This window comes from Coturnix japonica, chromosome 36 (assembly GCF_054131305.1).
Source record: "Coturnix japonica strain WE chromosome 36, WE-NBRP24, whole genome shotgun sequence".
NCBI classification, from domain to species: Eukaryota; Metazoa; Chordata; class Aves; order Galliformes; family Phasianidae; genus Coturnix; species Coturnix japonica.
This window is the reverse complement of record NC_140698.1, coordinates 222130-248261: the sequence shown is the minus strand read 5'-3', so window position 1 is coordinate 248261 and position 26132 is coordinate 222130. Positions and strand designations below refer to the sequence as shown.

The 26132-nt window shown below is 39.3% G+C and overlaps 1 protein-coding gene across 1 annotated transcript; it reads left to right on the top strand.

The window, feature by feature from the left end:
• Window positions 1–4443: 4443 nt before the first annotated feature.
• On the top strand, window positions 4444–25656 carry LOC146755024 (AF4/FMR2 family member 4-like). The gene is made up of 18 exons (XM_085526407.1): window positions 4444–4566; window positions 9771–9807; window positions 11528–11576; window positions 12889–12909; window positions 13462–13516; window positions 14528–14565; window positions 14905–15067; window positions 15582–16517; window positions 17198–17286; window positions 18390–18627; window positions 20504–20601; window positions 21174–21237; window positions 21386–21522; window positions 21925–21996; window positions 23105–23198; window positions 23713–23756; window positions 24595–24815; window positions 25392–25656. The coding sequence occupies exons 1-18, from the start codon at window positions 4444–4446 to the stop codon at window positions 25508–25510; spliced, it is 2598 nt and encodes an 865-aa protein (XP_085382533.1). The 3' UTR covers window positions 25511–25656.
• Window positions 25657–26132: the final 476 nt, after the last annotated feature.

The window sequence follows — 26132 nt, the reverse complement described above, 5'->3', positions numbered from 1 at the left end:
GAGCTCATAATGAGGTCAGCTGATGTTCTTTAAATGCTCGGAGTCTAGCAATGTGGGCAAGTGGACTGCTATTTGCTGTTGAGCTTTAGGCTAAGAAGCCTGATTTTAGAGGACAGTGGACTTCCCCTTTCCCTTCCCCTCTCCTCCCCTTCTCCCTGGACTGATCCCGCATGGTTTGTGAATGAGTTCAGAGCAAGGTAAATGAGGAATAGCCATGTGAAAACCTGTTGTTTTACTGCACTGTAAAAGACACTTAGTCAAAAGACAAGTGTGTGTTACAAGCTTATGATTGCAGGAGATCCTAGAAACAACCCAGCTACTCAAACCTGTAGTCTGGCTGAATATTTTATTGTCAGTTTTGGTCAGGAGGAGATGCTTGAGTAAGACAAATAAAAGGTCATGGGTAAGTTGGTCCTTCTTGTGATATACTTCTAGGCTTTCGTCAGGGAAAAGCTTAATTAGTCCAAATAATTATAGCAGAAACCACACCAAGAACATGAGAGTGAAATTTCAACTTTCTTGACGTGACGGTAAATTTTACCCCATTCTGCCATTCCCCAAATGTTTGTTTCCTTATGTTATGGTTTTGCAATTTGGTTGGTGTTGGTATTCCACATCAGAACACCATGCCTAATAATGGGAGTAAAGGGGACAAGTTTTTTTTTTCTCTGTGAACTGCCTCAAATGTTCATGTGTGGAGGGGCACCGGAAGGGAAGTGAGGAAGGGGACGGGGTTGCTGGCCCGGCTCCCTGCGAGGAGACAACGTGGTCAGACCTTCCTGCCTTCCACAGCTCCACCGGTGAGATTGGGGACTTGGTATTCTCTTTGTTGATACTCTCTTGTTGTTTGTTTAGCATTATTAGGTTATTAAACTGCCATTCGTTCTCAGATCACCTTTTTTTCTCCCTTATTTTTTGTTAGACCTAATCGCAATCTCCCTTCCCTTCCCCGTCTCCCTAAACGCACTTGGCCGGGCCGGGCCGGGCCACGCCGCACTGCCGCTAGAGAAAAGGGGGGGGGGGCTTTTGTTCCTGCTGCCCCGGGTTTGTGCCCACTGTCCCGGAGTGAGCTCTAGAGAGAACTCCGTGACACCTACAACAGCAAAAATAACTTCTAGTTCTAATTTTCAATCTTTAAAAGTTGCCTTGGCCTTTATAATAAGGCATTCCCATTAGCTTTGGAGTGTTCACCTGAAAGAAGTGATTGCTTTTTCCTCAATTCAGTCTCAGACTAAATATGTGCTACACTTTTTGGCATTTCTGGGATCGCTTTTGTGAAGGGATCTTGAAAACTATCCTAGTCAGTTACACTCCCTACTGGGTTTGTTTGTGTAAACACACACAAAAAAGCTTTCTCTGTCTGGTGTTCTGCCCTGATGTTGTGTGCTGCGCGCTGCACTGAGATGAGGCAATTGAGCTTTTTCCTATAGACTGAAGCCAAAGGTGTCTGTGATCTCTTTGATATTTCAGATGGTTTAGTTTTTATTTACGCACTTTGTCACTCCGACAGGAAATTCTCCAATGACTCAAACAGTTAAATACCATTAGAAGGATTTACAGCTTTAAACAAAATCTTTCCATCTGACTGGGAGCTAACTCAGGCCCAAGCTACTGAGATTTCAGAATGTTTTTAAATTGTGGCATAATAAATATCCAAAGACATTTCTCATTTCCCAAGATGGTCATGTTTTACAAATGTTCAGATTCATCTTGATTTGCACAGAAATGTTAAGGTCCTAGTTTTTCAATTTTAATTCTGCAGTTTTATAGGGTTTAAGTCTGAAATTCCATTCATTTAAGGAGGGTCCACAAAAGGAAAGATTCAGAATATAATTTTCTACAGGTATTCAGTTGGTTGTTTCCCAGGAAAACACTCAGCTAGCAGAGTGCTGTAGGTAACAGAAGAGTCCTACTATCTTTGTACTTCCATCTTATTCACTCTATATTACCATGTGAATTAATACATATTTAGCAGTGTTTTGCTTTAGGTGGTGTGGTGCTGTACATGCAGAAAAGGATAAAGGGTATGGCTTACTCTCCTCTTTGTAATTTATGAGAAATATGGCTGCAGGAAAAGCCCACTTAAAAAGGTTAAGTACAGCTTCATGTTCCTTTATGCTGTTACAGAGTGTTTTTGTGTGCAGTTAAGCAGTTGCGATGTCCCACCCCAAGAATCCTACTTCATTTCACTGAATGAAAATTCATCAGGATAACAGAGGCCAGGTCAGGGTAGAAGCACTTAGCTGCACTGGCATGCGTGCTGTGCCTTGGAAGTGTTCACCCAAATGTTCACATGCTGTGGACATGACTCTGTATACAAGCCTCAAGACAAAGTCTTGGCTAAATATCAGATATTTTTCTCATTGTGAAGACAGGAAATCCTGGGAACTAAAATCATATTCTCCTATGACATTTGTAAACACAATGGTAATTTTGAAGGTTGGCATGGATGATTTTCAGCTTTCAGCTCTGGATCATTTCATGCATTTTTGATTTTTTAAGGAGCACTTCATTGCACAGATTCATGGCAGGCATTTGCTGCTTCTTCGCTCTGAAGAAGTTATGACTCTTTAACTAGGAATATAAATGTAGCATAATGCATATTGAGAGACCCAAGTGAAATGTACTGGGAGGAAAAAAAGGGTAACAGCATATTAAATCAAATTTTCCGTCTGTCTTGGGATATTTAGTGGAGAGCAGATTTAAACTGTTTTGACTCTTTTGACCTTTTTACTCTTATACTCAAATAGCACTGTAACTCCCTTTATATTTGTTTTTATATCTTTGTATAGTACACTTGTTTTTTTCAACAGATGTTGATACAGTTTTGAAAGGTGATGCTCAGTGAAGATCCTCGTGTTAAAGTGTAACTCTCTACTTGTAAAGTGTAATTATCTTCTAAAGGGATAGCTGCATATGATTCATTATCTTAGTGCTTTTTATTGAATGAACTACCCACAGGTAGGTGTAGATACTCTGTTCCCTGCCAAACATTTTGCCTTTGATAGTAAAATGGCATAGATCCTAATGGTTGGCTTTAACAGGTCACTATCTGTGATTAAGTCTGACATTTGTTGCTGTTTAAGTCTTGGATATACAAGAAATCTGAAGGAGGAAAAAAGAAAAAGCTGTTTATACCTCCAACTTTCAAGGCAGGTTTATGTTCTGCCATCACTGTGAACATTGGTTGTAGTTTGTAGCTTGGCTGCATTGCAGCGTGCAGGGCCCTCCCTCAGCTGGCAGACTTGCATTCACTTGCAGTTGCATGAGTTCAACTGATTTTAGCACAATTAGAGAAGAAGTGATTTTCATATGTACGTTAAAAGTTAGCACATTCCTAGGCTCGATGTCAGCGTCACGTTGGATGATGCTGATGCTTTTAGCTTGCTTACAGTGCAGGTATCTCAGGGAAATGCAACAAACTCACACCCTAAAGCATCACACATTTAAACTTACACCGGGGATTTCTTCTGGTTTTGATGTGCCTGTGGGCAGAGCAGTAGGAAAAAATGAAGCCAAGTGAGTAAGAAACTGCAGTGAAAGGCTCAAATGATTTTAAGGTGAAAAGCACAAATAATGTTTTTTTAAAAGCTGAGTGGTAGGTGGAAGTTGTGCCCAGAATGGAACAGCTGGTTTCATAGAGCTTTCAGATGAGCTCTGTGGCAGGATTATGATGCTGTATTTCTAATAATCAGGCAGCTGTCTGAAAATATGAAATAATGACTTTCTGAGCAGACACCTTTTTCATTTTACACTTAAATTGGAATAGTATTTATGTTCTGGATGCACCTACCATCATTTTGTAGATCAAGAAGCCACTTTTATAAATCTCTTAATGCAAAGTACAGCATGACACGTACAAAAAAGAGTTAGAGACCTTATTTATACCTTATTTTGTTTACTCCTGTAAGTCCTGGTGCTTTATGAACTTCAAAGGAAATCATTGCTGACTTGTTTGTGGATTTTGCATTTCTGCAATTTGACACGTTGCTGTTAATGCAAGCAGCAAGGCCAGGCTTCCAAGGAAGATTTGTAATATGTGAGATTTCTTTGTTTTTGATCTACATTTTTGCAGTAGAGCACTGTAATGTGTGCTGTCTGTTGGGCTACCAGAGGGGCCGATCCTTCTGGATTTCCTGGAGCCTGGACAACTCCTGACTGCTGCATCGCAGTGCCAACAGAGCTGAAGGCTCCAACTTCCAGTTGTTTGCCTGAGGACTCTGTGATTTATTTATTTAAGTGCATAAACTGTCCCTGTCAGGAACAGATTGTAGGTTATAGCTGCTCTAAATGTGAAATGTTTTAAGCTGGACAAACTTCAGTTTTGAGGAGCTGCAGTCAACGGGGGGTTCTTGCCTGGAATCTCTTGCAGAACAGGGTGTGCTTCCATCCTCCTCTTTCCTTCTGTGACCAGGGAATTGTTGGTTGTTTTTTTGCAGCAACATGAACCGTGAAGACCGAAATGTGCTGCGTATGAAAGAAAGGGAAAGGCAAAATCAAGAAATCCAGCAGGGTGAAGAAGCCTTTCCACCCAACTCTCCTCTCTTTGCTGAACCGTACAAAGTTGTGAGTTTCTGCCATTTGTACAAATGTGTTTTTTTATTTTGTTGTGGAAATTGTAGGGAAATATGTGCTACAAATCTGTTTATATCTGAAATCTTTTCAGGTCCCAGTTGTCACCTAAACCAGCATTTAAGCAAGTATTGAAACTAAGGATGGACAGTTAGTTACTAATCATCTCCATAGGCAGATTTATGCTAATACTTATGAAGCAGGGACTATTTTCAAGAGAGGAAAGGGATAATGAGACAAGATAATTTATTTTTTGAAAAAACCTTTTTTCTGCTTCTGCTGCAGTGGTCATTAAGTGGTACCATTGAAGGTTTTCATTATACAGTTCAAAACTCACTTTGAAAACAAAGCCATTCCCTTATCTCTGTTTTGTTTGCGGGAGGTCAAACATTGCAGCTGAAGACTTTTCTCCCTCAGGAGGGAAGTTGTGAGTTTTTTGATTCCTGTCTTCCCTTCTGTTTGCTGTGCCTGATAACTAAAACCTACAAGTATGAAGCTAACTAAAGCTGGTTGGGATACAGTAAAACTGATTTGAAGGGCAAAAAAGAAACAACAGAAAAAACCCCAACTGGTTTTTCAGGAAAGAACCCCTATAACTGTGTTGGCAACAAGTTATTCCAGTATAAATACTAATTAAAAATTACATAACTGAGTGGTGAGGTTGAGCTGATGCTATTTTACTGCTAAGTAAAGCGTTGTCTGACCAATACATTATAGACTTTAAGGTGACAATGTCTACAGTTCTTAAAGTCTTCCATGCAGCTCACCTATACATTCTTTGAAGCACTGGTTAGTGTTTCAACTATTCTTGGTCAATTTAAGTGGTGCTGTACAGAAGTACTACTTAAAATCCCTGTTGAAACTTGGCTGAAGGCCTAGAATTTGGCTGCAGATTAAATAAATCCACTTTCTTTGCCCAGAATGAGAATTGGAATATAAGAAAATAACAGAACTGAGTTTGTGAAGTGATTGATCCATTTATTTGAAGTCAGCTGTAATTCATCTGCCTCTTAGGGGAAAGAGGAAATTTGAGGGAGAAAAAGATGAGCAGAGGGAGGGAAAGAACTGCATTATTGTGGTTGGTTGGGGAGAATTGGGTCACTGTGACTCTTTGTAGGGGTTTAAGATACAGGGATCTTCAGGCCATTTAATTAGTATTTTTCACTTGTGTGGCTGCTTGCCTGTTTCCTTCACCTTCTAATGCATGGGACTAAAAACTCTATTGACTGTGTAGATTTTAACAACGGCTTCATTTTTTAGAGAATAAGCATGGATTGGGCATCAATAGACACTTTTCATTTGGCTTTCTTTCTATCAAAATAAGTGTAAACTGTCAAAATAAGTATGAAGTATTGCAAAGTATTTTGGTCTTTTTCCTTCTCTTCTCTGCCTGTAGGGATTTAGTCATTATTTTCTATGAACAGGTGTCTTCTCAGCCTCTGCTAAGACAGTGGTAATCTCCTCTGTATAGGAAATCCTATTTGACGTGCAATCAAGAGGGCAGTTTTAAAGGGGCCTGTATGCAGAAGAACACATAGAAGTGGTTTTTTATTTGCTAATGGCAGTTCTTTCATTCAGCCCTTGGTAGTCTTTGATAAATAGATATGGCTGACATTTTAGTTTGCTTCCTTTCACCTGCCTCCCTAAAAAGCAATGCTTTAAATAATGCTTTTCTTAGAGTTCTGTGTCCTGGGTGTTTTTGTGTCTTCCCAGGCTGAAGGATAAATCTTCTTCACAGATACTTTGTTGGCCATATGAAATAAAATGAGAAAATGATAACTGGGCAAAGTTGCATTTAAATTTGATCAAAGATTTTAATAGAGTTGTTAGTTACTTCTTTGTTTGAAGCACACAGACAGACTACTTTTTAAGTTATCCAGCTTTTCAACATTTAAGAATTCAGAGCAGTGTGTGAATGGAGCTTTCCAAAAGGCTCCGACTACAACTCATGGTTGCTTTTTGGCCAAATGTTCCAGGCTGTGTGTTGTAAGTGCACATCCACCAAAGTGCCACAGGCTGACAGAAGGTTGGATGGTCCTGGTACTGTCACTGCCTGGGTAGCCCAGAGCTATGGGCAGCTTTGGTGTCAGCAGCCTGTGTTGCCTACGTTCTTCTCTCAGTGGCTGTTTGATTCAGGGGGGGAAAGAAAGTGTGCAGAAATACAAAGGCCTTTGTGCTGCAGATAGGAACTGCATAATATTGCACAGCCTTGTTGACGTCTGAACACAAAAGGGAGGCTGTGTTTTTCTTTCTGAATCTGTCAACCTTGGATTCTGTTTCTTCACAAAGTTTGCGAAAAAATTCCATGTATGGCTGCCCTGAGCCTTTCAACTTTCTGCCAGCCTATTTATTTTGTGTGCGTACATCTTAACCATGGAACTTTGTCAAATTCTCTGTTTCCAAAGTCTGTAATTTCCTCTGCCTTCTCCCCTCTGTCATTCTTGACAGTGGGATTTCTCCAAATTCCAGCAAGTTAGTGAGCCGTAGGCTTGTACAGCCTAGACCCGGAACAGAATTCAGAAGGCTGAACACAGCGCTGGTTTACTTGAATCAAGCCACACTGTTCTAGAAAATCTTATTCTCCTTAACTTTCTATTTATTTACAAGTTATATGCTGCAGCATCTCACAGCATTTCTCTTGTGTGCAGAAGTCTGGTACACTTTGCCTACATGTAGAAAATGAGGCTCATTTTGGTGGATGGGTGGATTTTATGTCTAAGATTGCTGGCATAAGATCATTTTCCCTGTGTGCAGCAAGTGTTTGCAGGGACCCAAAATCCTGACTGGGGCCTGTCTGCATTACTATAAATATATCTTATAATTATCAGGAAGTCTTTGAATCAGAAGATAAAACTTCATGAAAATAGGTCATAAAAAGTTTTATGGGTGCTGTGAAAAACAGATTCCTGACTCTTGATAAAAATGTTATCCCATCACCTAACGCTCTGTAATTTCATCCTGTGTAAGTCTTTAAAGCCAGGGGTTCACAGTCAAAAAATGCAGAGCAGGAGGACTGGTGTGTTTGTAAAATATATTCAGAAATGCAGCTGTTTCTTATTGGATGGAATCTTTCCATCATAGAACAGGGAGTGTGATGTCACTGACAGCTGTTATGTCTGTGTACCTGAGCGGTGACCTGCAGACATCTCTGAAGAGGTGCACTGGTCTCTGGGTTTGCTCAGTGTCCCGTGCTGTAGTAGTTGTGAAGGCAGCAGTCAGTTGCGTCGATCCCTTGTGATCCTTGTGATCCAGAAACTTTATTCTGAGAATTAAAAGTGAGGTCTGACCTGGGTTGTCAGATATTAAATGGAAATGGATCCTATTCACCACAGCCAAACCAAAAATGGACAGGTAAGAATTATGTACCTGACTACCATTCTAATCACCATTTTGTGTCAGAGTCCAAGCAATGGTTTCTTACCTGTTGAAGTGTCTTCCACTTAACTTCAGCAATCTGCTGTGCTTTTGTGAAAAGCATTTCCATCCTTCAAAATGTTCTTAATTTCTTCTTTCTCAAGAAATTGGACTTGAAAAAATATATATTTCTGTTTATTTCTTTATTAATCTTTGAGTTTCTGAGAGACGTGTATTCAGAGGCAAAATAGATGGTGAGTTATTTGGAAGAAGTTGCACATTTAAGCATAACACCTCGTTAAAGTGCCCTTAACTGGAATACTGCCTTAGAAATAGGAAGCTGGCTGAGGTAAGCACTGAGGCAGACACTTTCTGTAGAATTTATGGTATGTACATTGATGAGAACAGTCCCAGTTACTCATCTTGTGCTCAGCACAGCGCAGTCGTTCTGCATATGTGGTATTTTGATTACTGTAGGGTCTTTTTTTTGGTTTTACCTACATTTTATCAGGTACTTTTATCAAGTATTTACCTACTTGTCTTAGTTGACAGGAAAAAGGAAACTGAGGAATCATGCTTGTACTCATTGAACCTGTGTGAAAGATAAGAATCAGTTTGTATTCTGAAGAGAGTACGGCTTTTGCTCTCTGTTGAAGTAAGAAGACTTCTGCAACTTGATCTTGACTTTGCAGTTTAACCATAGGTTGATTTTAATGTCTCTTCTTTCAGTCAGTAAAGATGAAGGGCATTGGGAACATCTTAAAGTTCCCTAAGAGGTTTTGTTTTTGAGAAAATTGCACTCTTTCTCCATTCCACTGACAATACTCATTCAAGTCATGATTTCAACTGCTGCCACTTTTGAAATAAAAATGTTAAAGGAAGTCAGATATATGTAAGTATGCCTTGCCATGTAGAGCTTTTGTGTGTTTATGAAGTTACAATTGGAAACTGCATTTATAAATTGCATCATGTCACTGAGCTGGCTGTTTGTGAAGACTGCTGTACAGCTGTGCCCCAAACCCCTGCAATTCACTGTCACAGAGTACATCTATCAGCTTGGTGAATTGACTCAAACATTCTCTGTTTTTATGCGTAAGGTCAGCAGTTGTCCTCATTTTAAAAGGAGGTCAGGAAGGTCCTATTTTAAAATGGCACACTAGCTTAGAAGTAGGTTTTCAGTAACACAATACTCTCTGATTATTTGTTTATTTATTTATTTCAAGTGTTTGATAATGTACTGTGTTTCAGGAGGCAGAATTGGGTTTTCTGGAACAGGAATACAGAGATCTTACCAGTGCTAGAATTGGCGAGGCTCTGTCTTTCAAGGCTAGTTTCATAGACAGCAAATCCACTGTATATCGAGGCAGGTATTTATCACTGTCTGTTGGCTTTTATACAGCCAGGTTGCTCAGTTACGTGAGGATTTGGATGAAGGTGAGAAAGGGAAGATAGGGTTTGCAGAAGTTGCACAGTTTCTGGAGATTCAGGTACTGTGTATGACAACTGCACGTGGCCCATCTTCCAAGCAAGCAAGCAGGGACAGATGGGTCAGTGGGACAGATGAGCTAAGGATGCTCTTCCCATGTACTCGCTGCTCTGTCACTGCTGGGGAAGGCAGCTTGGGCCCAGGAAAGGGCTCCCTGTTTCTGTTTGGTTGTTACCACTGGGTTTTGTTTTTAGCATGTTGGTTTTCTTTGGGAGTAGGTGTTGGTTTTGTTTTGTTGTTGTTTTTTTAAAGGATATGTGCCATCCTTTAAAGTCAGAACAATAGCTTGATTATGGCATGATTTTTGAGAAGTTAAAATTCCCTTTGAAAAAACTCCTGTGATCTTTTGTTCCCTTAGGAGTCTCAACAGTCCAGTTTTGGCACTGGAGAACAGAGTAAGTACATTAAACTTCCTTTCCTATGTGCAGTGTTTTTGTTACAACTGAGTATTCTTAGTACCCCTTAAGAAGTCAGGCCATTAGATCATGAGACCTCTCCAGGCTGGTAATGGAATGGGTTGCACGTAAAAATTGTCCGTATTTTCTCAAGACTTATGAAATAAACACTTGATTTTATTTGTGGCTTCTTGCTGAGAACTGGAAAGTTAATAACTGTTGTGTAACTCACTCATAACTTCTAGAAAAGGGGAAAAAAATAAAATTGTTTCTTTAAATTGTTGTTATTTTTTTAATTCTCGAAAAATAGGCTTCCTTGGTTGATATGATTGAAAATAGCTGAGTGTGAAAACACCCACAGAGAAAACCCCTGGGTATGCTGGAAAGCAACGAAGTTCATATTTTAATAGAAAAAGCACAATGCATTTTCTTCCTTTTTCTTGTCCACTTTCGCATTATGGATATGAAAATTGAAGAGAACTGCTCAAGAATTGTTAATATTCTTGAGTGTATTATCCCAGAATGTATTTCCAAAGTCTAGACAAATGCACCTTTTATTCCTATTTGACTGTGTCTTCATTTTGAATATTACTGAAATGAAGCATTTAACCAGGTAACATATCTGGCAAAAATGAATTAGATTTGTGCTGTTGCCTTCCAACAGTCTTACCAGTCCCTGTCAAAGTGATTAAACAGATTAAATAGTAAAAGTGGAATGGTTTATTCTTAGGTATTCACAAGCAGCTTAATCTAAACTCCTAATACAGTGGGGAATTAAGGAAACAAATTAAAACTTAATTCCATAAGGCTAGCCAATAGGTTACATTCTGGAAACAGCTGATCTTTAGGTATGTCATCAGGGAGGCCAAATAGATTAAAACACAGAACCATTTCTCAGCTCCATTTTCAGTTTTCTGTGACACTTCCAACAACCTCAGATATTGTTTCTGTTGTGCTATGTTTAGTAATTTACTAGAACTAAAGAACAGGGAAGGAAAAAGAAGACAAACCAAAAAGCAGATTATATCACAGTGTTCTAACTGTAGGGTTTGGTTTATGAGTTTGCTTTTTGGATTTAAAGACTTTTCATTCACTAAAAAGCTGCGTAGGAATGCTGAAACAGATTAAAAACTTGATTTAATTGATCTCCTCAGCATGTAGAGGGTAATAGAATAATTTTCATGGGAGGGTTTGGGCTCTAAGGTCCCTTAGATGCCATCCAGTTCCAAGCTTCCCCCCAGACCAAGCTGCCCAGGTCCCACCCAGCCTGGCTTCAGGGATGGAGCACCCACAGCTCTCTGGCAGCAGTGCCAGGGCTTCCCCACACTCTGACTAAAGAATTTCTTCCTAATATCTAAGCTAGACCTATCCTCTTTTACTTCAGGATTGTCACTTGTATCCTACCTTGATAGAAGCAGAAGTTTTTCACACCTTCAGAAACATATTAAGTGTGTGTTGGTTTAGACAGCAACAATTTAAAAAAGCCTTCTAGATTTTCTTGATTAAGGTCATTGCTTCTCTTGGCAGTCTGTCTCTGCTCCTCTCTCACTTGGTCAATGTGTGAGAGGCTGCACCTGACGTCAGTTGGTCCCTCTTTCTCCTGTTCACTCCGCCATTCTTGAGTTTGTTTGGCTAAGCCTGTTTAGTTCTGTCCACTTTGCAGTGACTGTTTTGCTGTCTGTGTTCAAAAGAGTACAGCGTTATTTCTTTTTCCTTCTAGAACGATATAATCCTTCATCAAAAACATCCAATGGCCATCAATCCAAATCGTAAGTAGCAGTTGAGAAAACATTTCTCATGTAACAGTCAACTTTTAAAAGATTCTGGAAGTAGCTGTTTCTTTACCAGAATGTGTCAGTTCTTGCACACTCTTGGCCATGCTTTACACTTAACTGACAGGAGAGGGAAAAAAAAGTTGATTTCAACCTATTTTCAGGAATAGTAGGGCAAATAATGGCACACCGGTGTAACAGGTGCGCTGTGCCTTCCTTCCATCCCCCTGCTTTCTTCTCAGCTGTAGGATACTGAGCAGGAGTTTGGCCCTAGGAATTGGCTGGTGAGCTGGAAGTGTATCAGTGTGTGAGAATGGGCAGGATGGGACAGGATTTACTAAACGTGCATTGCTAAGCTGTCAGCTGGAAGCAGCTTGTTGCAGTTGCACAAATTGGATGAGGAACTGTTCTGTTATTAGAGGAGACAGTAAATTAAGTTTGAGATCTAGTTAAGTTTGTACAAGTAGTTACTCATTCTCTTAAGTGACTGACAGGCATTTTTATTAGTTGCGTACACAGACCTAACATTATGCTTCATTAATCAGACATCAGAAAGAAAAAATAAAAAAGCAGCAGGAAAAATCTAACTGTCTTTTGCCCTATTCATACCTGAAAATTGATTACATTCTGTTTAAATACAATTTCCAAACAAAAAATGCCCATTCCACCTGATGGAATGTTTACTGAAAGCAACTGCAGATTCTGAAGGTATTCTAAGTTAGTATTTGCTGTGATGCAGTTACGAAATGAAGTTTAGTTTTTCTGTTTACATTTTTAGTATTAATAAGATTAAAAAACAAATCATCTGTGAGAAAGAAATGGGAAATAATTGAAGAGTGGCTTGTTCATTTATTTATTTATTATAGACTATGTCAGTTCCTTAAAACATGAGGTTTCAGATGTTTATACACAGCCACTTCAATAAGTGGTAGCAGTAGGAGTTCATCATTTGGCTTTTCTTTTGTTATAGCAGTGTAGTCCTCTATGAAAGGGCTGTGCTGGTTCCAGAATGGGAGGGTGTAGGAAGGTGCAAGAACTGGAGTTAGCACTTCACATTAGTTAAAGTGAGGTGCATGGGAAGAGGGGTGAGGAGATGTTTGCTGTGTCAATAGAATTTCCGATAAAGCGATTGTGCTCTGTTAAGAAAGCGTTAAAAAGTGAGATAAATGCATCTTTTGATAAGGGTAGCAGCTGAAAATAGATGTCTAAGTAGATTCTCGAGGTTGCTGTTTCTTTTCAGATTATAAGTAGAACAGCTGTACTGTGAAATTGGGAAGTATTCTAATCCTTTCTTATCTTCTTTCTCCAGATGTGAATCGAACCAGACAGAGTAAGACGTTTTATTTTTGTAACGAAGGTGTTTTTAAATAAGCACAAATACCCCACTATGTTTTCTTTGTGTTCCTGTACTTTCAGTGTCATGAAATAGTATGTGTATGTATGACTACCCTAAATAGGAGCAATTATACCTTTGAAGAATAGTAGAAAATTTATGATGTCGAACAGTTGGGATTTTGCCACTAGACATGAAGCAATCACATTTCTTAATTCAATGGGAAACAGTATTCTTGTCCGTGGTGTGTAAGAGGTTGAACGCAGATGTTTTAGCTCCACCTGCATTAGTAAAACGTGTCAGAATTCCTTTCTAAACTTTAAAGAACGAACAAAGGAATCAAAGCACTACAGCCCGTAGTTTTCTTTAAAGAATGACTTAACTTGCCATTCTTAGACATTAAATGTTTTAAATGGTAACTTGTGGATTTCACCCACACACCCAGCTCTGTAGCATAAACAGTAACTTGTTGGAATATAGAAGAGTGCTTTGAATGTAATTAAATTACATGGAAAAACTTGTCTCACTTTCTCCCTTTTACTTACTTAGTATGTTGAAAGATGACTTAAAACTTAGCAGTAGCGAAGACAGCGATGGAGAGCAGGTATGTTCACAAGATACTAAAGATTCAGTAGAATAAACCAAGTGTATTGATGGTTTGTTACATCAGCAATGTTCAGTAGTCCAACAGCAAACTGAAAAGCTGAAGGAGAATTTGCAGTTGAGGTACGAAAAACAATTAGCAAGTTTTCAAACAAACTTCAGGTACTCTAAAATGCAAATGTGAGGAAAATGATCTGGTTTTGTGAGAACAGTACTTTTTTTTTTTACCTAGGGACTCATGCTTTGATGATTTCAAATGGGCTTTCTCTAAATGTGGAATGGAAACAGAGTCAGTTTCCTAACACACACAATGGGCTGCCACCTAAGGGAGAGCCCCTCATGTTCTGTGCTGGCTAAAGAGTGCATGGCACACAGATGTCCATGCAGCAACTGTTCGGGATAAGAGCTGCTGTGTGTGTCTTTTACTCCCAGGTTGTTTCTGTAACTATAAGTCTAGCAGCTCCTTTATTTTTATCGTATCTTTTGCTCCTTGGCAATATTAACTCTGTGCTTCTCCAGCCAGAGATGGTGTTCAGCCTGCTGAATTAAACATACCTCTTGAGTCTGTGCTACCCAGCAGAAGTCCATGCTGCTTTTTTTGCTGTTCTCAGTTCCGCTGTTTGTTATTTTTTCACATGGAAAACTTGAAGATGGTGCATTTAGTTGTTTAATTACTGGGGCATGGAACATTTCTGGAATAGCACAGTAAAAATTTGTATCATCTGGTTCTAAAACATGGCATGGGGGAGTGGAGAAAATAGGAAATCTCAGAACTACTGTCAGAATATGGAGGGTTCTGAGATGACACGTTTGTGGTAAAAGCTTGGATAAAAGAACTGTGATTTATTTTTCCTTTTGTACAAGCCAAAGGCAGGCAAATTTAAACCTCTGTATTTCTGAATTAGAGCACTCTTCAGGCTAAGTGTTTAGAATCTTTAAGACTTGATATCAATACTTTGCAATGTAATTGCATATGCTTCTAGAAGCCTCATGCTCTTCTTCTTAATTGCAGGACTGTGATAAAACAGTTCCAAGGAGCACACCTGGAAGGTAGGCATTCCTTTACTTTCTATGCTGCAATCCAATGGTAGTGATGTTTGGTCCAGTCAGCGCTTCTGGCTTGATCTCGTTTCTAAAATCAGTGTTAGTTGTTTGTCTTTGATTAGACCAGAAGGTGATTAGAGTTTAATCAGTGGCCAACACATATTCTGCAAATATTATACTGACAACATTGTGAAGGGGGGAGGGGAACAAGGTGAATTGTGCTCAGTTGAACTCTTTAGCAAATGTTAGTTAAAATATTACATTTTATTCTTCCTAATGGAAGAACTTCCAGGATGCCTTTGCACTGAGTAATGTTTGTTTATTTTTCTTCCTTTTTGTTTTCAGTAGTTCTGAACCTTCACAACATAACAGTGAAGGAGCAGATAATTCTAGGGATGACTCAAGCAGCCACAGTGGGTCTGAAAGCAGTTCAGGATCTGACTCTGAAAGTGAAAGCAGTTCCAGTGATAGTGAAGCTAATGAACCATCACAGAGTGCATCCCCTGAGGTAGGATTTGTCACGCATTTGGGCTGTCATCAGGCATTAATCCTGAGTTTTAAAAGCAGAAAAAAATGAACATGTTCTCGGTCTCTTTTTTTTTTTTTAACAAAAACTTGTCAAGTGTAGAATTATTTCCACATATTTCCACATATTCTTTTGCTAAAGTACCTGTAATTTGACATGATAACTATATTTTCTATAAGCACACATTTGCTATTTGAGGTGATTTTTACCATAGTTATCTGTTGGAGTGCAGAAGACATGGGAACAGTAGCTTAAAAACCAGTAGCTTTTAGTCTGGAATGCCATGGCAGCAAGTGCTTCCTGTGGACTGCAGTTCTTCTGATTGAAGGAAAAAGCAGACCTGCTATCTGTAGTTATATGCATTTTTCATTAGTTACTGACCTCAGATGCTCGAGTGCACCTCTTGCTTTGGCTTGCAGCACAGTAGGGCTGCAGAAAAGATGGAAGCCACGTGAAACACTGTATCTAACAGTGCTTTATTGAAATTTGTTTTTAGCCGGAGCCACCGCCAACAAACAAGTGGCAACTGGATAACTGGTTGAACAAAGTTAATTCACATAAAGTGTCACCAGCTTCTTCTGTGGACAGCAACATCCCATCCTCACAAGGCTACAAAAAAGAGGGACGGGATCAGGGAACAGGAAGTGGGTACGCTGATCAAAGCGGATCCAAGGACTCGATTTCTTCAACACCAGGGCGAGATTCCAAACCCACCCAAAAGGGCTCAGAGAGCAGTCGTGGCACGCAGAAATCACCTGCCCAGAGTGACAGCTCAACACAGAGGAGGACCGTGGGTAAAAAGCAGCCCAAGAAAGCAGAAAAGACATCTGTTGAAGAGCCTAGAGGAGGTCTTAAAATAGAAAGTGAAACCCCAGTAGACATGGCAACAAACATACCTTCAAACAGGCATAAGGCAGCCACTAAAGGTTCCAGAAAACCTAATATAAAGAAAGAGCCCAAATCTTCCCCTCGGCCTACAACAGAGAAAAAGAAATACAAGGCTTCAAGCAAATCTGCCCAGAAATCCAGGGAATTCATAGAAACAGATACCTCATCCTCTGATTCAGATGAAAATGAAAGCCTGCCTCCTTCATCACAAACACCCAAATACTCCGAGAGCAATAGGACTCCTGTTAAATCTTCCATGGAGGAGGATGACAGCTTTTTTCGGCAAAGAATGTTCTCTCCTATGGAAGAGAAAGAGCTTCTTTCACCACTCAGCGATCCTGATGAAAGGTACCCACTTATTGTGAAGTGGGTACCTTCACAAAATGGATACCTGAGCCTCTTATCAAGAATACCAGGGAAGCCTTACAAGGATGCTGATGTGCCCAAAGTGGAAAAGAAAAATGTGCCAGAGAAGCATGCAAGAGAATCTCAGAAGCAGCCTTCTGATAAGAGTTCCACAAAAGGCAAAAGGAAACATAAACAGGTAACAGTATCGTAAATAAAATCTTGCCTGTTATCTTAGCCTTTTAGTATCTTGCTAAAGGGGTTAAGCATATGGCCCAGTAACCAATGTCATACCTCACTGCAGTGGCTCAGTAATTTAGGAGATTACTTTGCCTACCTATTCTATGTAGAATAAATTGATCCTTCCTGTGCCGTTGTAATAGGGAATATTGGAGTTTTCATTCATGAAAGGCAGAGGGTTGTACCTTTAGATGTGTTAGCACTGTAGCTTGCATTCCTGGAGGTAGCACAGATTGTGTATCCTCTTAAACTCTTCAACTTTAGGATTAGGTTTATATAAAAATCTGGTCTTCGACATCTCTTACAGACTCCATGGGTTTTACAGTTCCTGGCATTCATAAGACACCTGTGTTTGACTCCCCAGCATAAAATCTGATTTCGTACCAAAGCCTTTGGCAGATTTTTGTTATTTCATAGTGATATGCGTGTTATAAAATGAACAACTTGAGACTGCCACTTTTCAAATATATGATACAAGGTAGTTGCTTCAGGGGATGTTTCTGTAGCCTGTACAGGTATTATTCTGTACGCTGCAAGACGCCCACTGAATTAAATCCGTTAAGTGTGAAAAATTACTGTCTTCGTGAAGCTGTAAATGTAGACATTTATCTGGATGTGTTTCTTGTTTGCTGTATTCAGAATGAGGATGAAAACAGAGCCAGTGAAAGCAAGAAAACAAAACTGGAAGAAAAAGCTCCATCAGGACTCAAGACTTCTAGCAGTAGGGAGTGAGTATCTTGCCTGTCTTTTCAGCACTGAAGGCTCAGAGTGATCAAGGAGAAGACTCATGCCTGTATCCATCTCTCCCTTACCTTCTTCTCCTTCCTCCACAACAAAATGTCTCCTTACTAATCAGTGGGTAATATTTCATGGTTTCTGATTCTTCAGTTTGAAGTTTCCATTAGTTGTTGGTGGAAATTCATATCCATAACTGAAAATATTGACTAGGTAAACCCTACTATGAAGGGTTCACCTTTTTCAGATCAAACAACAGACAGCTGGTATAATTATATCATGGAAAAAAAATTCTCTACTGCGAATATTTGTTGAATTACTGATGTGTGAGAAGCTGCAGCTTCTGGCTACAGATGCTAGAAGTCTTTCTGAGTTAAATGCCTTCTTTGTTTCTGTTAAGAAATGTAGAAAAAATGGATGCTCGTCTGTCATGTTTTTTTTCCTTTAGTCCTGATATTTTGTTTTGTTGCTGGTGTGATTTTCTGAAGGGCACTTGGTTAAATGCAACAAGATGGTTTTTCAAAAACTTCATGTAAATAGTTATTTTGTGTACTGTTCTCTGTGAAAAGGGATGCCAGAATTAGCAACTGGAATCCTCAGCAGCCAAGGTAAGACTGTACCAAAAGGCCAATGGCTTCTAGAGAACAGTTATCTGGGCCATCTTTTTTCTGAGCTGTTAGACTGACTTGTCTGCAATAGACAGACTGGCGCTAATGCTGGCATTCATTTCTAACATTACAAGTGTTTAGGGTGTTTTTAAGAACTGTTGAGGGATGTGGTTTTATGGTTAGAACTTGCCTTCTGCGTTTTCAGGTCAGAACAGATAAAGTGGTGAAAACTAGTTTAATCAGGCTTCGTAACGTTTAGTTACTGTGGTGATAATTTGCTTCCTCTGAATCTGTCTTGCTATGTTTAACATTAAAAATCTTGTTTTATTATTTTTTTTTGGGGGGGGGGGAAAGGAGAGGGGAAAGGAGAGGGAAAAGGCTTAAATGGGGGAAGGGTGTGGAGAGAAAAAAGGAAGTGATGCTGGATTTTTGTTTTATTTCTATTTTGAAAAGTAAAAAACAAAACTGAATGTATTCATTTTGTCCAGGTCTTTAAAACCAAGTGCTGTTAAAGAGAAGGATTTACTGCCATCTCCTGCTGCCCCAGTCCTTCAGAAGGATTCCAAACAAGAGCACGGGTCCCGGAAGAGGACAGCCAGTCCGTCATCATCCTTGAAGTCCAGCAGCAATGTTAGTAAGGACAGCAGCAGTGGCAGTAAAAGCTGCTCATCTTCTAAACAGAGGAAGATAGAGGGAAAAGGTTATGGCAGAGCTAAAGAAACAAAGGTAAAGGGCTTGTTCTGTGAATGCCTTGAACTTATTTCTTGGCTTTGCATTTTGACGTGCAGTGTCATCTAAATAATTTGCAGTTGTTGAAATGTAATTAGTTTCAGATTTGCCTTGTTTCGTACCATGGTGCTTAGACTCTAAACTGGAAAATAACTTAGGAGAGATTGTCGAATGCTAATGTTTATTCCTACCAAATATTTATGTTAATTACTAAAGTGCATTTAGTCATCTTTTGATGACAGATGCTGCGTATTTGCTGTTTAATTTGTTAATGAGAAATATCACTACAGATCTGCTCACACTAAATGAATAATGAGGTTACTCTTATGTCGCTGGAGCAAGTACAGATCTTGTCCTCATTTTAAGGAGAACAGGAGCTGGGTCCGTGCACAGTGCTGAGATACAAAGCTGTGGCTCTCATTTTTCACCCTAGGATTCTAGAAAGGTTCATCTGATTCCAGATCAGGATGGTACAGAGCTCTCTGTGGTTAGAGTAGAGAAAACACTGTGGAAAAGGTGATGCAGAAAGTGTTTTTTAAGCAACTTAGATTAAGAACATATGTAGTTGAAGGGTTTCAAAAACATTATAAGATGATGATAGTGTAAGGTCATGATATGTAATGTGCTTTTTCATTAGTATATAAATGTGTATTACTGGACAGGAGTAAACTTGTGAGCACATCTGGGTATCTTCATAGAGTAATTTCTGTTGTATAACCAGATTTGAGTGTAATATGTTCAAGTTGGAGGGATTTCACCTTTATCTTTGGGATTCCAAATGTACCATTTCTCCTTGATTGCTCTGAAGTGTTCAGGAAGGGTAATTGATTTGGGGAGGAGTGAAGCAGCAAATTGCCATCGGCAGTGGCATAAAGTAGCTTAGTCATTAGGGTGGAGTCCGTGCAATATTTAAACTGGGAGACCTGCTGGATTAATTTACATGCCATTACTGTGAAATTTTAGAAACCTGGGAAGGTTGTGTGCATCGGTGTCTGCACTTACAGGAAGCCTGTAGATAGCAGATTTGCATCATAGACTGCTGCTCTGGCCTTTCCTTATTCATCAGCATAGAACTGTCCCTAAACCAGCTGTTAACTTGTTTGATGTTTTTCTTTTCATACTTTGGAAATGCTGCATTTTCCTGCATGTTTTGGTGGTGTTTTATGTTACACTGGTAGTTAGGGCATTGCTGTGCAAGTGCAGTGCCTCGCAACTTTGAGATCCTTCTAATTAGCAAGGATCTGATAAAGGCAGGCTATTAAATACTCTGTGTAATTGGCCTTTGGTCACGATGACTCCAAAGAACTGAAAGCACACTGAAGCTGGGAAATTGCCTTATGCTGTTGATCTAGTGAGAAGAGATTCACTTAGAATTCACAAGATGTTTTGATGTCCCTTCTTTAGCCTGAAGTGTCACATTGAGCCATGTAAAATTAAGGGGAGCAAGGGCAGCATGTTGTGAAGACAGCTGTTATTTCTCCTTGAAGTTGGTGTTTCTGAAATACTAATCTTTTCTACCCAGAGACATTCAGTAGTTTATTGTTGAAAGACATGAGAAGTCATAGAAGTATATATAGCCTCTTTGTTCAGAGTGGAAAATCATGATTTAGCAATAAGGGAGATCTCCTAGTGTAGTAGGGCTCAGCTTAATTATAGCCTCTGTGTCATCCCCTGTGCCAGCATGAGATGAAAGCCTCAGGGAAACTGTGTTATTGTATGGTGAATGGCAGCTAAAGCAGCTACTAAACTGAACTTACTGCTTACAGAGTGTGAAATCATGGGAAAAATGTGTACAGTAAATTCCTCTTTGTCTTTGAGAATATAAAAATAAAAAAAAAGTCTTGACATGATTCGGTGACCATTTTCCTTTCAGGAGAAGATTCTGAACAATTCATCGAACTGCCCTCCTGTTTCTGCTCCATCTACAGAGAGCTCAAAGTCCAGAAGAGCAAAACTTGTTTTTGATGACAGGTAAGAAAAGCAGAGGGTGCCTTTCCCTTTTTGGGGGTGCTAATCTTGCAGCACAGTGAGCTCTTCTGTGGAGAAGGGTTGTCCTGTTTGCTTCACAAAAGATGCTGAATACTAGTTCATGCTCTGGAGATCTGCATGCTGTTCTGCAGCAACGTGCTTCTCTGCCTGCTTTGTGCACCAAATATTTGGCAGATGGTGCACTCCTTGAGGAGAAACTCTAGTCTGCCCTGTGTGTTCCTGCAGAGCGTGGATGGACCAAACAGTAGATCTAAACAGTCCAGGGTTGTCCTGTTTTTAAGTGTTGATGTATCCATCACACACTTTCAGGATATCACTGCTGCCTGTTCTCTTTTAACAGAGTCTGCTTTGCCCATGGTGAGCAGTTGTTGTCTTTGGTAGCAAAGAGGAGCCTTCATTTTTTGAACCCAAATGGGATTGTGATGCAGTACCTCCTGTTATTGTAACTTGAGTTAGAGGGGGATGAAGTGAAAGCTGTAACATTAACAAACTTTTGTCATAAAAGGAAGTACAGAGTAGGTGGTCTGACTCCTTAAATGTGTCTTCTATTGTAGGACTTACTCAGCTGATCATTATTTACAGCAAGCAAAGAAGTTAAAACATAATGCAGATGCATTGGTAAGCAAATCTACAATGTTTATCCAGTATTTGCACATTATGCTGGGGTTTGTTTACTGCTTGTGCTGTGTTGCTGCCTGTCTGTACTAGAACTTTCTGGTATTTCCTCTCAATATTTTCCTTATTTTTTTTTATCCAATCTTCTCAGTCTGACAGGTTTGAGAAGGCTGTGTACTACCTAGATGCAGTGGTGTCATTCATTGAGTGTGGGAATGCATTGGAGAAAAATGCTCAGGAATCCAAGTCCCCGTTCACTATGTATTTAGAAACTGTGGACTTAATCAAGTAAGCGCTGTAAAGCACACACAGAACTCAGATGGTTGGGGAAGAGGGCTGGAAATCAAAGCTTCTGCATTTTACTCATGTTCTGCCACTAACTTTTGGAGTCCCTTGCTCTACACTAAGAACGGATCACTAGCCACTTTGTTCCAGTTACTGAAGCTTCAAGTGTGTTCTTGAGGGCTGAGATCCTTTATTCCAAAGTTTGTGATGTCTTAACAATTTGTGACATGTGCAGAGCAGAACTATTCCAATTATTGCCTAGCCACGTTCTGTTTAGGGTCTGAGGGAAAGACCTGAAACAGTGAAGGAGTTGAAAGTTGAATTTCATAAGAACTTGGTGGCTGATAAATGATTGTATAATGTTTCATTTACTTGATAGTTTTCTTGTTGGTGATTTGTTTATAGGTACACTATGAAACTGAAGAATTACTTGGCACCAGATGGTACGGCTGCAGACAAAAGGCTAGCAGTGCTTTGGTACGTGTATCCTGAACTTTATATTACACACTGATTAATTACACACACAGATTTCAGTCTGTGAAATGCTGTCTTACACTGAGTTTTCAGGTGTTTTGAACCAAATAGGAGTTTTCTGTTTGACTGTTCAGTACCATTGATGCTATAGATCGATTACTGTAAGGGCTTGTTAACAACAGCAAAGTCTTTCAGCTATTAAGAAAATGACTGACTGACTTCAACTTTGACTTCCATAATGTTCTGTCAGTTACTGCTTTTATTTTAGAACGCGATGTCATTGGTAACTTGTCGCATGCAATGGAATTGTTAATATGGCTAAAAATGATAGAGGTGCCTTTGTGAATTTCATTATCCTTAGTGTTTTGATAAAGTTACTGTTGATGAACTGAGCTCTTCATTTGCTCTCTTTGTAAATTATAGTGTTCCAAAATAACAGACTACTGTTGAGTTGGTTGCATGGTCAGCTGATGTTGGGCTGTGACCTAAATGCTTCGGGAAACTTTGAGATTACATTAACAAGCAAACTGTTGTCTGGTCTTGGCTTTAATTTTAGTAAAATAACATAATCAGAGCACACTGCTTTACTCATTTGAATGAATTTCCAGTTCTGTTTTGAAACTTTCTTGGAAAGGAAATTATCTATTGGATTTGGGAGGAGTAGCAGAAGGAGGGTTTGGGGTCTTTGCTGTGTGTTCACACAGTGATATGGCAAAACTTGAAATGGCTGTTAAGAATTGTCATTTGCCTTCTGGACTAATTAAATGGCTCCAGCAAGCAGTTGAACAAAGCTGACTGTGTCAGGTGGAAAAGGGAGGGGGGACTATAGCAGCATGCACCAGATTCAGTGTGTCCTGACATGAGAAAAAAGTGAAGGCTGTATCAGTAAAGTCACTGCAACCTAGTTTCAGCTTAAGGCACAAAACTGTTCTTTACTTTCTTGAGAAGTAAAGGTGGTGTGGGACTTTGTCTAGTTACAGTTTGACAGTTGGCTGTTTAGTGTTGGGAGAGAAAAGCTTTTAAAAACATGGGCACTCCATTTTTGACTTTTGGTATGTTGTGATAAGCTTGACTTTAACTGGAAATGTTTTGTTGTTCTGTCTTTGGTTAGTCTTCGGTGCCAATCTCTACTATACCTAAGGCTTTTCAAACTGAAAAAGGAAAGTGCATTGAAATATTCTAAAACTCTGACTGAACATCTGAAGGTAATTGGATATATATTTTCTTCAAATATTAAAAAACTAATCAATTTGAAGCTCTACATTACTTAAAATTCCTCTGCCTGGTATTCAGATTGCTGCACGTGAACTTCCAGTATGCCCTAATTTAGGAATGGACCTTGAAAGTACATTCAAGCTGAGCAGTTTAAAGCTGGGAGGATACAGCATGACTATGATGTCATCAACCCATTGGTCCTAATGATAGCTTCCTATTAATATTTTGGTGCAGCTTTTAGTAAATTTAGTTGGCTTCAAAGAGAATTTTAATTTTGTTGTTGATATAACAAAGTTAAAACTTTGCTGATTTGTGTCTTAGTCATCAGTGAAATGGATGCTTTTCCCAATTTTGAAAGTACTTTGATATTATTTAGGATATTTTGATATTATTATATGCTTAAAAGAAAAGCCATGAGAACTCATGTTCAGAAATGAGCAATTAAACAACCAGATAAAATATAATTAGCTGAGGTATAAACATACGTTTACTTTTTCCCAACAGAATTCCTATAATAATTCTCAAGCACCGTCACCTGGTATGGGAAGGTAGGTAGTAAAAGTTTACCTGTATTTCTATGTTTATAGCTCATTCTCCACATAAACTGTGAGTTTGAGGTGCTCAAAGAGCAGCTTTTACTTTCTTGAGCTTCTGTTGTTTTTGTTCTAATTTCTAATTGTTCTAAGGTCTAGATTTTGATCCCTTTGTTCAGGTAAGTGTTCTGATAAGAGGTTGAGAAATGTGCTGTACAGAGATATTCTCAGGCAACTCCTTGTTGGGAGGAATGAACAAAAAACTTCTCAGTGTGTCCTTAACACACAGGTCACTTGTCTCAGTGGTTTGTTGTTTTATGTAATGCTTTTGCTCTCAAAACAATAGCTTTATTAGTGCTGCAGTGATGCACTTGTAGCCCAGATGGCTACAAGTGCTTTCACAGTAAGCTCTTCCATGGTACAGCAGTTTACTTCTGTTCTTGAAACCTGACAACAGACTTTTTATAGATTACTCTATCAAAACAAAACAAAAACCAGAATTTTAGGAGGGCATTTCAGATATGCATCATGTTATTTGAAAATACAACAGCAGTATAATTGCCTTGCTTTAATTTTTTCATTATTACTATGTGAGGTTCAATTTATTTAAACAACAGATTTGATTGAAAGATGCTGCATGTTGATTTGGCTGTGAGGCTAAAATAAAGGAGCTGAAGGAACATGAGAGGTTTTCAAAAGCTCACTTGTTTTAGGGCCAGTCCTGAGTTCTCAGTGTGTGAAGTAGGAGTGCCTTAGCATCCCATGTTCTGAGCTGTAGGAAGACATTTGCATGACACACCTGACATATCTGTGTGCGTGTTTTACAATGTAATGTTTTCCTTTGGATAAGCAGCAAGCCTGTTGGTATGCCGTCTCCAGTCTCTCCAAAGCTGTCTCCAGGGAATTCAGGAAATTACTCCTCTGGGGCAGCCAACCCTTCAGGGAGTGGGTCTTCGGTGACGATCCCCCAGAGGATCCATCAGATGGCAGCCAGCTACGTCCAAGTTACATCCAACTTCCTCTATGCCACTGAAATTTGGGACCAAGCTGAACAGCTGTCTAAAGAACAGAAAGGTAAGGGTAGGCAAAGGCAAGTTGTAACCTAAGATGTATACATTGTGTTAAATTCTAACAGGTTTTCAATTTTGGAGTTAACAGTGCATAATGATAAATAATTGGGTCCTTTGTAAAAGAAAGATGGAAAGTAATTCCTTTGGTGACAGCGATGCTCTGGGCTGGCTGTCCTGGTTGTCAGGTGGTGTTGGAGATCTAACATTTCCTACCAGCTATGCTTAAAATAAATAAATAAGTCTTGCATTTCCTGCAAGTTTTTCTCTTTAGGAAGTAGAACTTGGTGCATTTCCTTTTCTGAAATCCTGGAGTGAATATACACATTCGAGGGAGAAGGCCAAGAATGCTTTGTAACAGTTAGGCCACACTGTAATTATGCTTACCTTCTGCAAAACAGTAAAGAAATGGGCTTAGAAAGGATCTCTTTCTCTTTCTTCTGCCATCTTCAGCCGTCTTTCATTTCTTTTGCCTTGATCTGCAAGGTTTGTGCTGAGGTGGTGTTCTTTTAGGGAGAGCAATATTTCACTTACGGCAGCCAATGAGAACGACTGTGCCTAATTTGTGTTTCTGTTGTTTTAGAGTTCTTTGCCGAACTGGATAAAGCTATGGGCCCTCTGGTTTTTAACTCGAGCATCATGACAGACCTAGTGCGTTACACCCGTCAGGGACTACACTGGTTGCGCCTGGATGCCAAGTGATACTTCGAACTGAAGGAATGGAAAATTGAACACATTTTTCTCGCTGCCTCTGATTTATCTCCACAACACTGTGTCATGTCAATAAGGAAGACTGCCATAACACATTGCTTAGTTGACACTAAAAACAAAGAATGCTTTCACATGTCTCCCATCTTGATTTGTGTTTTGTGTTTTAACCCAAAACGATCTTGTTAATGAACTCCTTCAGTATTCCCTTTTTAAGTTATTTAAATATTTTTAAATTTGCGACATATAAAGGTGTAGCTTGGCTAATCTATCATGGATGGATCAGTCATTGGAATTCCCGTCACAATACGTAAATAGTCGGTTTAAATCCTATTTATTTTAATTTTTTTAATTTTAATTTTGAAAAGCCCAGTTTTTGGGTAGTTTTTAGCTGTTTCTTCCCTAAATTTTACCCTTCCAAGTACTTAGGAAAAATTAAACATAGACACTTTATTTAAGTACTCTGTGAGCTTTGTTACTCTGTAATGTCTTGTGGTGGTAGAACCTGTAAAAGGAATTAGGATTGATAGGTTCTAACGTGTAGAAACACCATACTTTTCATGCCTAATGCCTATGATCAACTAATAAATGACAGCTAGAGTTTTATTATTGCAGA

What these genes read in the sequence shown, in the direction of transcription:
- LOC146755024 (XM_085526407.1), top strand. Translation starts at nt 4,444, where the DNA reads ATGAACCGTGAAGACCGAAATGTGCTGCGTATGAAAGAAAGGGAAAGG. An exon ending in AATGGCCATCAATCCAAATC is followed by an intron (nt 11,577 to 12,888) that starts GTAAGTAGCAGT and finishes TTCTTTCTCCAG; the next exon opens with ATGTGAATCGAACCAGACAG. An exon ending in CACAGAGTGCATCCCCTGAG is followed by an intron (nt 15,068 to 15,581) that starts GTAGGATTTGTC and finishes ATTTGTTTTTAG; the next exon opens with CCGGAGCCACCGCCAACAAA.